The sequence below is a fragment of the Microtus ochrogaster genome, chromosome 4, assembly GCF_000317375.1.
Source record: "Microtus ochrogaster isolate Prairie Vole_2 chromosome 4, MicOch1.0, whole genome shotgun sequence".
Taxonomy (NCBI): domain Eukaryota; kingdom Metazoa; phylum Chordata; class Mammalia; order Rodentia; family Cricetidae; genus Microtus; species Microtus ochrogaster.
The window spans coordinates 52,806,856-52,821,533 of NC_022011.1; the positions used below are offsets into that span (position 1 = coordinate 52,806,856).

General features: G+C 50.0%; 1 protein-coding gene across 15 annotated transcripts in view; it reads left to right on the forward strand.

The window, feature by feature from the left end:
* Nucleotides 1–14,678, forward strand: part of Cacna1b (calcium voltage-gated channel subunit alpha1 B) — a 153,779-nt gene that overhangs the window by 95,589 nt on the left and 43,512 nt on the right. For 9 of the 15 annotated variants that reach the window (XM_026777515.1, XM_026777526.1, XM_013345851.2 and 6 more), the window contains 7 exons: nt 4,806–4,932; nt 7,514–7,643; nt 7,961–8,020; nt 9,348–9,454; nt 9,944–9,955; nt 11,967–12,063; nt 13,425–13,585. In XM_026777515.1, the coding sequence (XP_026633316.1) occupies nt 4,806–4,932; nt 7,514–7,643; nt 7,961–8,020; nt 9,348–9,454; nt 9,944–9,955; nt 11,967–12,063; nt 13,425–13,585 (694 nt within the window). The remainder of the gene's footprint in view (nt 1–4,805; nt 4,933–7,513; nt 7,644–7,960; nt 8,021–9,347; nt 9,455–9,943; nt 9,956–11,966; nt 12,064–13,424; nt 13,586–14,678) is intronic. The other 6 variants (XM_026777537.1, XM_026777541.1, XM_026777539.1 and 3 more) reach the window with 1 other exon arrangement.

Genomic DNA, 14,678 nt, shown 5'->3' on the forward strand with positions numbered 1-14,678 from the left:
TTGTCTCCCTTGTTTATCCGCTGGGTGGAACTCCCCATAAGCGGGAGCTAGCTGATTGTGTCATGTGGTACCTGTCTCTGCTGACTGACTGGGGTAGACTGGGCTTCCGGACCACAATTCCTCTGAAACTGTCTTGTTGGCAACTGTGTTGTGTTTTAGGAGGTTTGGTAGCCTCCTTGGCCTCGACCCGGTAAATGCCATTGCTATTCTGTGAGAATCAAAGGATGTCGTTAGACATCGGATATCTCCGTGTCTAGAGACCTGATGGTGAAAAGAGCTCCACTGATGATGGCCTGGCCCAGGGTGACGTCACACCTGCCATCTCCATGGGTGATGTAAGAACGCAACGGTGGGAAAGACGAAGCCCTTCCTTGTAAAATTCCCCATAGCGCCAGTGACAAGGATGATAGTTACTTGACGTGCAATTTCAGTAAGGGTCACGGATTTCCATTATATCTCCTGTACTTATCACTGAGACTTTCACTGGGCAGGGGGGGAGGGGGATCATTGCCCATGAACTACTTGGTTACCTTGAAATATGTTTTGTGTTTGTGCTGAGAAAGAGCGTGCTTATTTGTGTTCACTTACTTATAAATCTCAGGATCTTAGCAACTAATCCAAATCAATGAGAAATATTATTTTGAAATTTTAGATTTTAGTGTATTTGATGTGAGGTGAGGTTTTTGATATTCCTGTTACTTTTGGTGTTTCAAGTTTTCCCATTTTGGCCCAGGGAGTCCCTTTACATTGGGCTTTTGCCCTTCTCACACAGAGGACATTTTTACAGATTCCTCACTCTCCTATGTAGCATATTCCAAGGGCCATTTTGTACGTCTCTCTCAGAAAACCATGTATTGGATACTGCTTCTATGGTCAGATTCCCCTTCCCTTCCTCAGGAAGCGCTGGCTGCTAAGAACTGAGAACGTGTGGGTGCTCCCCTCCCTAGGGCAGCCCTGGGCCAGCCAAGGAGTCTTGCATATTGTGCGCACCAAGCCCTGCGGCTGCAGGCCAGGATGACCTCAGGGTTACTTGAGAGCCCAGAATGCTTTTGCTGGACTCAACTGAAATCACACTCCTGCTTGGTCCCTTTACAACTCTGTCCATTTTCACTTCCTTCTGGTTGCTTCCCTGGACCCTCACGCAGACGCCACAGTGATAAATCATGACCTGTGGTTTTTGCTGTTGAGTCAATCAGTCTACGTCATGTTCTCCAGATCCTTCTGTGGCGTTGGGAATGGAATCTCGGGCCTCACGCCTGTTAGACAAACTCTGCCTCTGAGCTGTACCCCAAACCTGTGCTGGCTTCTTTCATAGCTGTTAGACTTTAGTGTTGTTGTTTGTTTGTTTGTTGTATGTTTTGAGAAACATGTCACAAGTATGCCGTCCTTACAGTTCAAACATATTATAAGATTTATTTCTGACTTCTTTAGTTTTGTATTCTCGTTTCTTTTATCCTAAAAATTTTGTCTTTTTACTTTGTTTATTCTTTTTTTTCCAGAATGGTATTTTTTCCTCTCTCTCTCTCTCTCTGTATTTGGGTATAGGTGTGTGTGTGTGTGTGTGTGTGTGTGTGTGTTGTATAGGGTGTGTGTGTGGTGTGTGTGTGTACCTGAGGGCCAGTGTCCTTGGACGCCAGAAGAGGATGTAAATATGTGAGCATCAAGCAGTGTCCTGTGTCCTGTTTTACTCAACTTCCTTAGAAGTTGTCATTGTTTATCTATAGAGACAATACTTTTTCCAGTTTATTGGCATATTGCTTTTTTGCTGTAACATGATTTATGTTTTCCTGAAAATTCAATAGGTCCCTTGGAAGGGGGGGGGTCCATATAACTGCAAAGAACAGGAATGAAACAAGAACAGTCTATAAATTACAGCAGGTTTCTTCTTCATGGCATTGGCACCCAGAGTGGAGACCAGTTAGCACTCCTATAGGTGGGGCTCCTGCAGGCTGCAGGACTGGATTGGGGGGGGGTGTGACTTACTGCCAAGGGAGCCTGGTCTCTTCTGTACCCCGGGACATCTGTCTGTGCCACAGAGATGCCAATGACTTTACTGTCTCCTTAGGGCTCTTCCCTCGGGACTCAGACACCACTGACTTTAAATTCAGTCTCTCCACCCTTGTCTCTGTGAAACAGTAGTTTCTGCTGGAATTTCGTTGCTGAGTGTGGCAAATGGGACTTGGTCTCAGAGAACATATGGATGAACACGTGGGCTCTTGTTTCTTCCTCCTAGAGAAGTCTGCTCTCATCCCTTACGGCACCAATCGTGGTTTCTTCAGACAGACTGCACCTGTGTTTCCTCAGCTGTCACAGGGCCTGGGGGCGGCAGTGAACAAGTTCTAGAGTTTTATTGCTTGAAATTTTTTTTGAGAAGATTCATTTTTATTTCTCAGATTTTATATTTGTCATCTTAAAAACATCTAAATCTGAAGTCATTGGTGCCAGTTGATTGACTGCCGTTTCTACCCTCTTGGTTGTGGTGGCCTTGTTTCCTGTGTATGCATTGGCATTTCTTTCTTTTTTTAATTTAAAATGTGATTACTATTCACCTTCCCTTTCTCGCCTGCAGTGTGAGGTCTTTACCTCCTACAAAGGACTCACTGGCTCCTCACTTTGATTCTAAGTCAGCATCTAAACAGTGCTGTACCAGATGAATAGGAAAGCAATCTTAAATTATTTTAAAACTCTCTTAGCCTATAGAGATTCTGTGTCCCAAACACAGTTAGTTTTCATCAGGAGGACTTACATGTCTCCTCCCCAGCAGCCCAGTCTTGCTCGGGGTAGCCGCTTCTGGAAGGTGATTTGAGGAAGGAGGCCGTTTCTGCCCTGTCTTACAGTGAGTGCCATGCTTGGAGATCCCATTTCAGCGCCCGTGGTCATTTCCCCACACAGCCATTCCTTGGGTCAGTCTAGATTTGGGCCTGGAGGAAGGAAAACCACCTGAGTGGTAGCCGGAACACAGCTCTTGGAGTCTGGCTCTCTTCCCGCCCCACCCACTCTTCAGCTGACTGTTCTGCCGAGCATTCTCTTTTTCAGTATATCGACTTGTTCGTAACAAGTCTTGTTTAAATACCCGGCTTTCAAGACTGGATTTGCATAGCCTGTGGAAGCTCTCATCCTGACCCTTTCTCTTGGTTTGCTCCCTCCGAACCCTATCATGGACCCCTCCTTGCTCTCTTTCAATATCATGGCCTCTTTTCACTTTGTCACTAATCGTTATTACGCGCATGTATGTATACGTTTGTAATTTTTCCATGATTTTGTTATGGCAAATTTTCTCAGTAGTAGTTGCATCCAGGCTCTGGTGTCGTAATTTCATTTCTTTCTAGTAATTTAGTTCTTCGACTCCAGATTGGTTCTTTTCCTCGTTTACTTCCTCTTGGCTTTGCTGTATTTCTCAGGGAGGAGTTAAAGGCACAACGTTAAAATACTTCTTTCTTTAAAAGTATGTGCTCATTATGGAAGCATTTTCTAAATGTTAAAAGCGAAAAAATAGTTGTTGCCAGAAGCTATTCATGCCAGGTCTCCTTGTTCTGTGTCCCTGTGTGGTGGCTCTGCGGTGACAGGGCTCCTGTGGTACAGCCAGCACGGTGCTCATGGCTCCCCTCTGACCTCACTAGATCATATACCTCTGTGTCCTTTAAACTTACACGCTTTCAGTATCCTCCATGTATTTTTGTACCTTACCTGTGTTTGCACGGTTTATAATTTTCACTATTAAAGAACTTAACAGATTCTCTCTACCCCCGGAGATAATGTCATATGAATTAGAATGTTGGAAGGTTAGTAAGTATTGCCAGTTACTTTCTCAGAAGACGATGTAACTTACATCTTCGGCAGGAAAATTTGATGGTGCTTCTTTCAGTGCGTTTGCTTTAGAGCACTTGCAGATGGGTGGTTCTGGAGCCAAGCCCTGCTGCTTTGCTCTAGCTGTTCTCCCCTGATGTCAGTGGCCAGTGGTCAGGGAGAAGCTGGATTCTTTGGTCTCCACGGTGGGCTTTGGCATGAGCACCTCCGCTTTTGTTGCTCTTCAATATCGTCTTTGGTTTTATGGGTAGTCTTTAAAAGGCTAAAACGAATTCAGCAGTGGGAGGTGGCTCAAGTCACTGCATTGTCTCCTTTGATGTCTCTGAGGTCTTAGCCACCCTGCTATCCACAAGAATTGGAACAGTGTATTATTATAGCTAAAAATGAAGAACTGAGAGAAATATAGCTTACCTGAAAAGGATGACACTCTGGGCTGTTATAACCTAAGGGAGCTGAGTTGATGGGCACAAAGATGGTGGGCGCTGAGAGAGCAGAGAGGACAGTGGAGAGGGAGCGGGGTGAGTGGGAGTCAGGGAGGAGCCCCAAGAGCTGGGTCTACAAGTGGGGTCAGGGGTACTGCCAGGTGTATGGGTTCCCAGAAGTCTCCTGCCTCACTGCCCAGAGATCTGCCAGGCAGAAGGAAGGGCTCCCTAGGCTCTGGGAGGCGCTGGTGTCCATATCAGGGGAGTGGTACCACCATGGCGTCTCTCACATAGCAGTGTAGGAGGTGAGCAGGGCCTGCTCAGATGTGTCCAGTCATCCTCTCTCTCTCTCTCTCTCTCTCTCTCTCTCTCTCTCTCTCTCTCTCTCTCTCTCTCGTTTGGTGGTGGATCATGTTCTGCTCAGTAAAGCATTGATCTTAGCCAAATATCCTTCCTTGCCTGGGGATATGGTAGCCCACCTTACTTGTCCATCCATGGTCTGTAGCTGCGAGAGACCCATGTGTCATGGCTTTACGTGTGGACATCCCCTAATTTTGAGGCCCTGTGTCCCTGTAGGTGGTAATGTGGACCTGGAAGGCCAAGCAGAGGGCAAGAAGGAGGCAGAGGCTGACGATGTGCTAAGAAGAGGCCCCCGGCCCATCGTTCCCTACAGCTCCATGTTCTGTCTCAGCCCCACCAACCTGTGAGTCTCCTCGGTGCCCACGGCCTGGGTTTGTCCTGCCTGTGTCTCTGCCGTGAGTGTGTGAGCAGCTAGCCAGTGTGTATGCTATGCGCCTCAGAGAGACTGATTCTATACATTATTGAACATCTTTGTCTTTGTTCTATAGATGAAGATACAGAAGCACAAAGTTTCGTGCCCTGTATAGACACACAGCCACGTAGTCTTGGTGGTGGGGGGCTGGGTCAGATGCCAGTTCCTCTCAGAGCCCTGCATCAACCTTCTTCTCTGCCGTTGTGTTCATTGCCTCACACAGGGCCCTGTTTCTGCGAGGCCCACAGCTCCTTCCATCCCCCTCCTCTGTTGCCATCGTACGTTCCTTCCCACGGTGGTCAGGGCTTTTCATCCACTCACCATTTCGGTACTCTGTTAACCTAAACATTCACATGCAGACAGCATTGAATGTCCTGAAATTCAGTGATGATGAAGACAGGCAAGACTTGACTGTGTTTAAAGTGTGTGGTCTGGTGGGAAGGACAACCAAGACGATGCCCTGTCATAAGATACGGGACAGTGACAAGCACAAGAAAGAAACCAGCGGAGGTGGTAACATGGGCTTCTGGTGTCACTACAACTAGTGGAGCGGTCAGGTCGGGGCCTCAGAGGGAAGAACGCAGCAAACACTTGAGGAAGGGGAGGAAGACCTCTCTGGGTAGAAGGGAGAGGTTAAAGCCCTACAAAGGCCAGCTGAGCAGAGTGGGGTGGGTGGGAAGAGGTCAGAAGGCAGAAGAGGGGCTGTCACTGCTCAGCTGCCTCTGCCCTCAGCTCTCCACGCAGTTCTTCCCTCGATGCCCCCTTTCTTTCCCCACCCTTTGTGTTTTCACTCAGCACCTGCTTACCGGGAGCTCACTCTGCTAGGCTTGCGGTTAGGAGTAAACGGTAACAGAGACATTTTCCCTTTCCCCTGCCTCCTTGGAATGGCTGCGTTGGTGAGGCAGAGATGTGAGATGAGAAGGTTCCGATGTTCTGGAGCAGTCTGGTGGAGTTGTCCTGGAGGGAGTGATGGCTCAGTGGAACATGAAGGGTATCGTGAAGGATGTGCTCGGATGAAGTGGAGAGAACATTTACGATGGTCCAGAAGTCGAAGGCAGCTAGTTGGACGGATGTAAAGAGAAGCTTGCCTTCAGCTGTCTTGTGGAGGGTTGGGCACAGTGGGACCGGTCTACTGCAGCTCAGTGCTGCCCACTGGTGGACGGATATGGAAAGGAGACAAGGGCCAGATGATGAGGTGTGGCTTTGTAGTGAGAGCAGAGGCATGGAAGTGAAGTGGGGGGGGGGGGATTTCCAATGCAGAATATGGTGATGGATTAGAGATGGATGGAAGGGAGGGGACCGAGGCTCTGTGAGCTTCTGTTTGCTGACAAAAGGCTAGAAATCAGTGAGACCAGAAGTGTTTGGGGGAGTCTGGCTGAGCTCTGGGGCTCTAATCTGTGTGCTGGGTCACACAGACGTAGGACATCTGGGGCAGCTCATGGCCAGGTGAGTTGGGAGCACAGCTGAACAGAGGAGCTGTAGCTATGAGCTGGACGGCTGAGTTAGAAGAAGAGAGGGCTTGCTGGAGGAGTAAAGGGCTAGCAGGCTGCCTGGGACGTGGGAAGAGTAGCTCTGTAGGACGGGCAAAGGGTTACGGAGGAAGAGGGGAGAAGTGGGTGCCTGAGAAGGCAGGCTTTTGACAGCAGATGTCCCTGGAGATGTTAGCTGGGGAAGGGACCTGGAGGGGTTGGTGGCAGGGGTAGACTTGTGGAGCCTGTTGGGGCGCTGGTGATAGTAGGAGGATGTCTATTCCACTTGCTAGGTCCACAGTTGTTCTTTCTTGTCTGTCACATGGGTTCAGCCATTGCGACCTGACCAGGTGGCTGCCTCACTACATGGCTTCTTTATGTGTGCACTGCTCAGCCAGGATTGCTCACTGGAGTGGAGCTTCCATTACAGGGACTTGGCTTCCTCATTTGATGCACAGGAATGTTGAGAACCAGACACAGATCCTGGTCAGCTGACATGGGCGGCAAGTACACAGGGGTGGCTTGTGCTTCTCACAGACTCAGGCACTCTAGGCCAGCAGTGGCCAGCTTGCTGCCCGGCTGGTCCAGGCTGGTGACAGTGTTCTGCTTGCTGCCCAGCTGGTCCAGGCAGGTGACAGTGGCCTGCCTGCTGCCCAGCTCATGTCCTAAAGAGCTCTCTTCATGGACCACCTCCTCTACGCCACCCCTCTGTTTACATGTCTGTGAAGGGCCGGGTGGCTCCTATCCTCTGCCCTGGGGCTGCAGACAGAATACGACTGGATGGAGGCAGCTGTGCTCCCCAGAATGCTCTTCACAGGCATCAGGTCTGGCCTCAGCCTGTGATTTGCTGATCCCTGACCTGAAATGCCTTTTCAGGAAACCCATTCACAGTCACCTGGCTGTGAGCTCTTCACCACAGAAATGAGGGGCAAAGCTCCATTCTGATGCTGCCTTGCTCTCCTGGTAGCCAGTGAGCCCTTCTTGTGGGAGAGGTTGGCATACTCGGGTCTTGGCCTATGGTGACCTGAACCTTGTCCTCATAGGCTCCGTCGCTGCTGCCATTACATTGTGACCATGCGGTACTTCGAGATGGTAATTCTTGTGGTCATTGCCCTGAGCAGCATTGCCCTGGCTGCTGAGGATCCTGTGCGGACCGATTCTTCCAGGAACAATGTGAGTCACAACTACTGGAACACATATTCCCAAGGTCCACGGGATGGGGTGGTGCTGGTGTCCTAGTTTCCCTCGACAACCTTCTTCCCTCTGGGGCTATTAGAACCAAAGATCTGGAAAGGCCTGTCTCCTTTAGCCCTTGTCTTGGTAACATGCCAGAGTTGGCAGGGCAGCCACCAAAGGATCCTTTCCAGAGGGATGTCCTGACACTGTTGCCAACTGGTTCTGCTCAAAGGCCTGGGGGGAAGCTGGGATCCTGCCAGTGATCCTGGCTCCAGATCCAGGCCTGCCTAAACTAATCCTACCTTTGGTTCTAGGCTTTAAAGTACATGGATTACATCTTCACAGGTGTCTTCACCTTTGAAATGGTCATAAAGGTGAGATGTAGTGACCCCTGCAGCTTCCATGGGGGCATGTAATGTGCGCTCCCGGGCATGTGTTCAGTTGGTCAGTGTGCATGTGTGCATGAAGTATTTTGATGACTAAAAGCCTACAAGGCACAGGGTCCCCAGTGTCATGCTGTCCCATGGGATACTGCTAGGGTACTTTGGTTCTGGTGTTCTTGACTTCTGAGCATGGGGACTTTGGGCTTCACTAAAAGTGTATGTGTGTGTGTGTGTGTGTGTGTGTGTGTGTGTATGTGTGTGTGCTTAGCCTCCTCTCCAGGGTTGCCACATAGCCACAAAGAAGGAGCCATATGACAAGGCACAGAATGAAGAAGACCTTAGAGAGACCTGGTTGGAGCGCTGTTTCTATAGGATCTAAAGATGTCCTGAAAGGCTGAGAGCCTGCCATGTCATTGCAGCTCCTGCTCTCTTTACAAGGGGCCCGGTGTCTGTGTCTGGCATACACAGGTGTTCCTTTAGTGCAGTGAACTGCACACATGTGCACAAGCATCAGTTCAGCTAAAGGCACATGTGTCCCACAAGCTCATAGTCGGTTCAGCGAGACTGTGCACAGCACACTTACAAATGGTACTTATTCCTTCTGCTGCTCGTGCACTCACAGGCTGTGAGGAAGGGGCAGGCTCACTCTGCACATAAGGATGTTGAAAAGCAAAGATTGTGGTATTTGTCAGAAGTCCCTGTAGCAGAAATGGCTCGGATCAGCTTGTTCTTTTCTCCCGAGTTTAACTTTCAGGTCTGGGCTGTGTGAGTTCTCGAAGGAGCGTGTCTGTTGCTAGAGAGGTAGGGGACGATGAGACAGACTTCTTACCACAGCGGAGCTCCAGGAAAGCTTGGAAAGTAGACAGGACTCAAGACAGGTTTAGCCTCTCTAGGGACACTGAAGTCAAGGCCCTATTGAAGCCATTTAAGATTGTGAGCCAGGGACTGGAGAGACGGCTCAGCAATTAAGAGCACTGACTGTTCTTCCAGAGGACATGGGGTCAATTTCCAGCACCCACATGGCAGCTCACAACTGTCTAACTCCAAGATCTGACACCCTCTCGCAGACATACATGCAGGCAAAACATCAATGCACATAAAATAAGAATAAATTATTAAAAAAAAGTGTGACCTGTGTTGTGTCCCCTCTCCAGAGTGTATGTGGAGTGTGTCTGAGCTCCACCGAGGTCATAGTGTACACAGTATGTAGTGTAGTCTGAACCATGTTCCTGTTCTCAGAAGTGTGTCCCTCCAGGGCTGGGGCCTGCCTCCGCCTCTCTCTTCCTTATGGACTGTAATGCCAGCTTGTCCCCTTCAGATGATAGACTTGGGACTGCTGCTGCACCCTGGAGCTTACTTCCGGGACCTGTGGAATATTCTGGACTTCATTGTCGTCAGTGGAGCCCTAGTGGCATTTGCTTTCTCGTAAGTAAACCTTGCATTGCCTCTGGATCCCGTGGGTGTAGACAGTGGGATGTGAGGTGGCGTGAGGGTGCTCTGCAGCTACTTGAGCAGAGCCGCCCTGCCTTCTCCCCAGAGACCTCTGGATTGGGGGCACCTGCCTTGCTCCTTTGGAGCCTGCTTGCCCATGCAGAGGTGTGCCTGATTGAGGGTTGGTGTGTTTCTGCCCTAGCTGGTAGATATCTTTGTTGGGATAGGAGACTATTCTCTCTGGTTCCTGTGTTACTCTCCCTTAGCTTGGTGATAGTTGGGACTAGACCCCCCGTAGAGAACCTAGGTCAGGCCGGGCATAAGGTGAAAGAGGGGAAATTGTGGAACAAAATTTAGAGGCAAGAATGACCCAAGGGGAGGGTCTCTGTTTCTCTGGCCTTGGGGGGGCCAGTGGAGGATTGTGTTCCACTCCCTCAACACTGACTCTGCTCTCTCTGTCTTCTTGTTGCTGGACTCTGGTAGGAGCTTCATGGGGTAATGCCTCCCCTTCCTTCCATACTGCCTAACATCATGGCACGCCTCTGGCCCATCCATCATGGCCTCATTCCTGCTCATCCACAGCTCATCCTGTTTAGGCTGCATGCTACCTACTAGGAGCCATCCCCAGGCCACCATTTCTGCCATGCCTCTGGGGACCGGTTGGGGGCTGGGCTGGGCTAGGCATGGTCAGCCCTTGGTAGGGAGGGCCTGTGTGAGCAGGGTATCTGAGTGGGAATGTGAGAGCCTGTGGCACTGGCCTCGAGAACAGTGAGGGTTCTGGGTAGAAGCTGCCAGTAGTAACCACAGCCCATGATGCCAGACATCCTGAAGTGCTTTTCCAGATGGCTGCTCTCAGGAAATGCAGCTCTGTTTTTCCTTCCCTCTATACAACCCCCTTCCCTGTACCTCCCAGTGTCTCCTCCGGGAGTCTTAATGGACTCTCTGTCTATGACAAAGGAAATGAACATTTCGCTAGAATATTAGCAAGGGCTCTGGAGAACTCCAGGCCGAGTGTCAGAGAGGCTTCAGGGGTAGCAGAAAAGAATGGGACTCAGCCTGTGGTCTCTGAACAAACAGAGACGGGAAGACTTGAGTCCAGAGAGTGGCTCCAGTCGACAGTTCCTAGAAGTCCCCCTCTTCCTCTGCCACCCACCCTGGCTGGTCTGTGTCCTGGTACAGACAGAGTGAGGTGGGTTAAGGTGGGTGTTGGAAGTGTTGGGCCATAGAAGGGCAGGTTTTGTTGTTTTGTGTAACCAAGCCAGCCCAGGATAACCTCGCACTTACAAGCCTTATTTCTGAGCTTCACGGACAATTTGATCTGATTCCAAGATGTGGGGCTGAGGAAAGGGAAGTATGGGGACCATGTGTCTCCTTTCCTGTGAAGAAGGCCTGGGAGATACAGCTGCTTTCTGTTTTCCTAGAGTTTTGCTCGAGCCCAAGGAAAGCCGTTTGGGGCAGACCCAGCCACACTTGTAGGTCACGCTCAGTGTTCTGAGTGGCAGTGATGTCTGAGCTGGCTAGGATAGGGCTCCCTGTATGCAGGAACTCTTCCCAACCTTGCAAGTCTTGCAAGCCTGGACCCTGACTGCAAATTCTTGCCATCCCCAACCTCCAACAGGTTGGGACAGCGTTTGTGTCTGTTCTGGTTTCCAGGATGGTTCTTTTCTAAAGATTTATGTATTTACTTTATGTATATGAGTGCTCTATCTGCATGTACGCTTTTATGCCAGAACAAGGGCACCAGACCCCATTATAGATGGTTGTGAGCCACCAGGTGGTGCTGGGAATTGAACTCAGAACCTCTGGAAGGCAGTCAGTGCCCTTAACCACTGAGGCCTGAGGGTTCTTTTCTAATCCTAGATTTTTGAGCTTGTCGCTAGTACCTGGAGTTTTGCCTAACCTTCTGACTTTTCCACCTGAGCGGTCCTGTCTGCTATTTTCTTGGTCATCCTGGCATCTGGCTGCTTCTCTGGGTCTGTCTTCCTCTTTCCTCCTCCCTACCTCTCCTTCTCCCCCTCAGTTGTTCCTCCTCTCCCCTCCTCTATCTCTCTCCTTTCTCCTCTTTCTATCTCACCTCTCCAGTATCCGGCCTTGCTACCCCCTGCTTCCCTTTTGGCCACTTGAGGGGTGTTCTGCAGCTGATGACAGTCAGGTGGCACCCCCAAGTTCTAGTGTAATAGGCAGGTTCACAGACCTCCACTCCGCTGGTTTGGAGGTGTCTGTCAGGAACTCTGCACAGGTGGAAGTAGCCATTGCAGACAAGAGCTTGGGCTCTTTCCTCTAGAGAAATTCGCTCTCCCTGTGCACTAGCTGTGTTGCTCTGGTTCGGTACTGGCCGTAGCCCACCCACTGTTCTCAGGCCGCCGTGGGAAGAGTTCCCCCGCTAAGTCCTCTGCCTGGAGCCTGAGACAGATTGCACAGGGCCTTATTAGACCGAGCAGACTGGGTAAGAGCTGGACTCAAGCCAGCTCTCTGCCTGTCAGCATCAGCAACTTCTCCCTTCTAGAGGATCCAAAGGGAAAGACATCAATACCATCAAGTCCCTGAGAGTTCTGCGTGTCCTGCGGCCCCTCAAGACCATCAAACGGCTGCCTAAGCTCAAGGTTGGAGTCTGGAGTTGGGGCTGAGGGAATGTGCTGTGGGGGGGGGGGGCGGTGTAGGAGTGGGGGCACGTGTCTTCACAGACTGCTCACCTGTGTGAGGGGACAGTCCTAAGAGAGACCCCCTTCCTTAGCCTCCAGCACCAGGTGGGACGCTGCGCAGTACAGGGAAGAACAGAGGACCAGGGGCATAGGGGCCAGGAGTCAGGGATTCCAGAAAGTAGCTGCTGGGCTCAGCGGCACAGGGCGGGTGCAGCTGAGTTTCCAGATGGAGGAAGCGCAGTGTAAATGTAATCTAATAATCACTTAGATTATTAGAGCCTGAGTCAAGAACAAAATGCTTTCTGCGCTTTTGCTCCTCGAACGCTTCAAAGTGCAGGCAGTCAGTTTTCACTGCAGCAGCTCGGCCATGTGAATCTCAGAGACCCTGGTCAAAGTCTAAGTTTCAGGGAGGTGGTTTGGTTCTTGTGTACCAAGTGATCCAGAGAGGGTCTCAGGGAGTCCCTGGGCCAAGGCTGAACTTATACTTGAGGCAGTCTTAGAAGAATGCTGGGCCCCGGCATTTGGAGTATGCTAGCCAGTGTCTCCAGGGTAACCTGAGAGGAAGGTCAGCCCTGGGAGCCGGGTGAGGATCCTGAGTCACATCTAGATCCCGGACACATTCAATCTCTGCCGCATGGTCCTCAGGGACACAGTCCCTTGTCTGTGGCTTTAGTTGTCCCCCATGTCAGTGCTGTTGCTGAGCGGGAGCAAAGCAGGGGCAGCGCTCAGGTTAGTACTGTTCTCGTACGGACCTGGTCCCTTCTGGCTCCTTCCTATGGTCTGGCTCCAGCCTATTGCAAGGCCATTTTCCCTGGGTGTACAGGTGGCTGGCCTGGAACCTCTAGCTCACTGGATAAAGTCAGAATGATGTCCTGAGAGAGATAGAGAGAGAGAGAGAGAGAGAGAGAGAGAGAGAGAGAGAGAGAGAGAGAGAGAGGAGCGAGGAGCGAGGAGCGAGGAGCGAGGAGAGAGGAGAGAGGAGAGAGAGGAGCGAGAGAGAGGAGCGAGAGAGAGAGAGAGAGAGAGAGAGAGAGAGAGAACTGTTAAGGCAGCTCACAGTAGTGCCTTCTGTGGCCATGGGTTAGAGGGTCTTAAGTGGTTCTTCAATACTTCTGGGAGTCTGGACCTCAGGAGTGCTGAGGTTCTGAGCCTGTAACTGTCCTGTTCCTTCGTTTGATCCCCTCCATACCCATTCCTACCTGCCCCCCCATCTCCTGCCCTCTCTCAGTGCCCTAGCCTCTCCCTACGACCCCACTCATCTCCACTTTGCTTCTCCCCTGCGGACTCACTCCTCTGCCGCGCCCTGTTCTCTCCCGCCGCAGGCTGTGTTTGACTGTGTGGTGAACTCCCTGAAGAACGTCCTGAACATCTTGATTGTCTACATGCTTTTTATGTTCATCTTTGCCGTCATTGCCGTGCAGCTCTTCAAGGGGAAGTTTTTTTACTGCACTGACGAATCCAAGGAACTGGAGAGGGACTGCAGGTAAACTGAGGCTTAACCGATGTGGAGGTTCGTTTGTCGTGTGAGTGCCTCATTCCTTGTTAGGGCTTAACGTCAGTTCTGTGATATGCCACGTTTTACTATTGAGTCACTTGTTGCCTGGCATTTGGGTTGTTTCTACACCCTGGCTATTGCAGATAGTAGTGCTGCCATCAACATTTTTGCACAAGTTGTTTCTTCTTTTCTTTCTTTTTTTGGTAGAGGTTTGTTTTAATTTCTCTTGGATGTATAGCTAGAAGCATACATCTTAGGTAATATGGTAACTGTTTTGCTGTTTGGAGGGATGCCAGGTTGTATTCAAAGTGGCTGAGCCATTCTGCATTTCTACCAAGACTTCTGATTTCCCTAGATCTTTAACAACACTTTTTCTTTTCATTGCTTTTATTTTAATGTTTTTGCTCTGTTTGTGTGTGTGTGTAAGGTGGGGGCACTGCACACTAGGCACAGCGTGTGCCATCAGAGGCCACTTCCTTCTGCCACCACATAGGCCCCAGGGGTTGAACTGAGGTGGGCAGGCTTCACAGCAAGCACCTTTGCCTGCTGAGCACTCTCGCCAGCCCTGTTTGCTTTTCTGTGCTCACACTGATCCTAGCAGGAATGAAGTGATTCCTCAATGTGGTTTGATTTGCTTTTTTTCTGATAATTGGTGATATTGAGCATTTTTCATGTAATAGTTGGTCTTTTTATGACTTCTTCAAGGAACATGTCTGTTCAGATATTTGATCCATTTTAAAAATTAGGTTGTCTCTTAGCCAGGCAGTGGTGGTGCACGCCTTTAATTCCAGCACACTCAGGAGGCAGAAGCAGGCAGTTCTCCATGAGTTCAAGGCCAGTCTGGTCTATAAGAGCTAGTTCCAGGACAGGCTCCAAAGCTATAGAGAATCCCTGTCTTAAAAAAAGAAAAAAAAAAGTCTCCTTGGTATGAATTTTAATTGTACTTTACATGTTCTAAATACAAGTTTTCTGACCAAATATTAACAATAGTTTCTCTGATTATTTAGATTATCTTTTCTCTCTCTCTCTCTCTCTCTCTCTCTCTCTCTCTCTCTCTCTCTCTCTCTTTCTCAACCCTCTT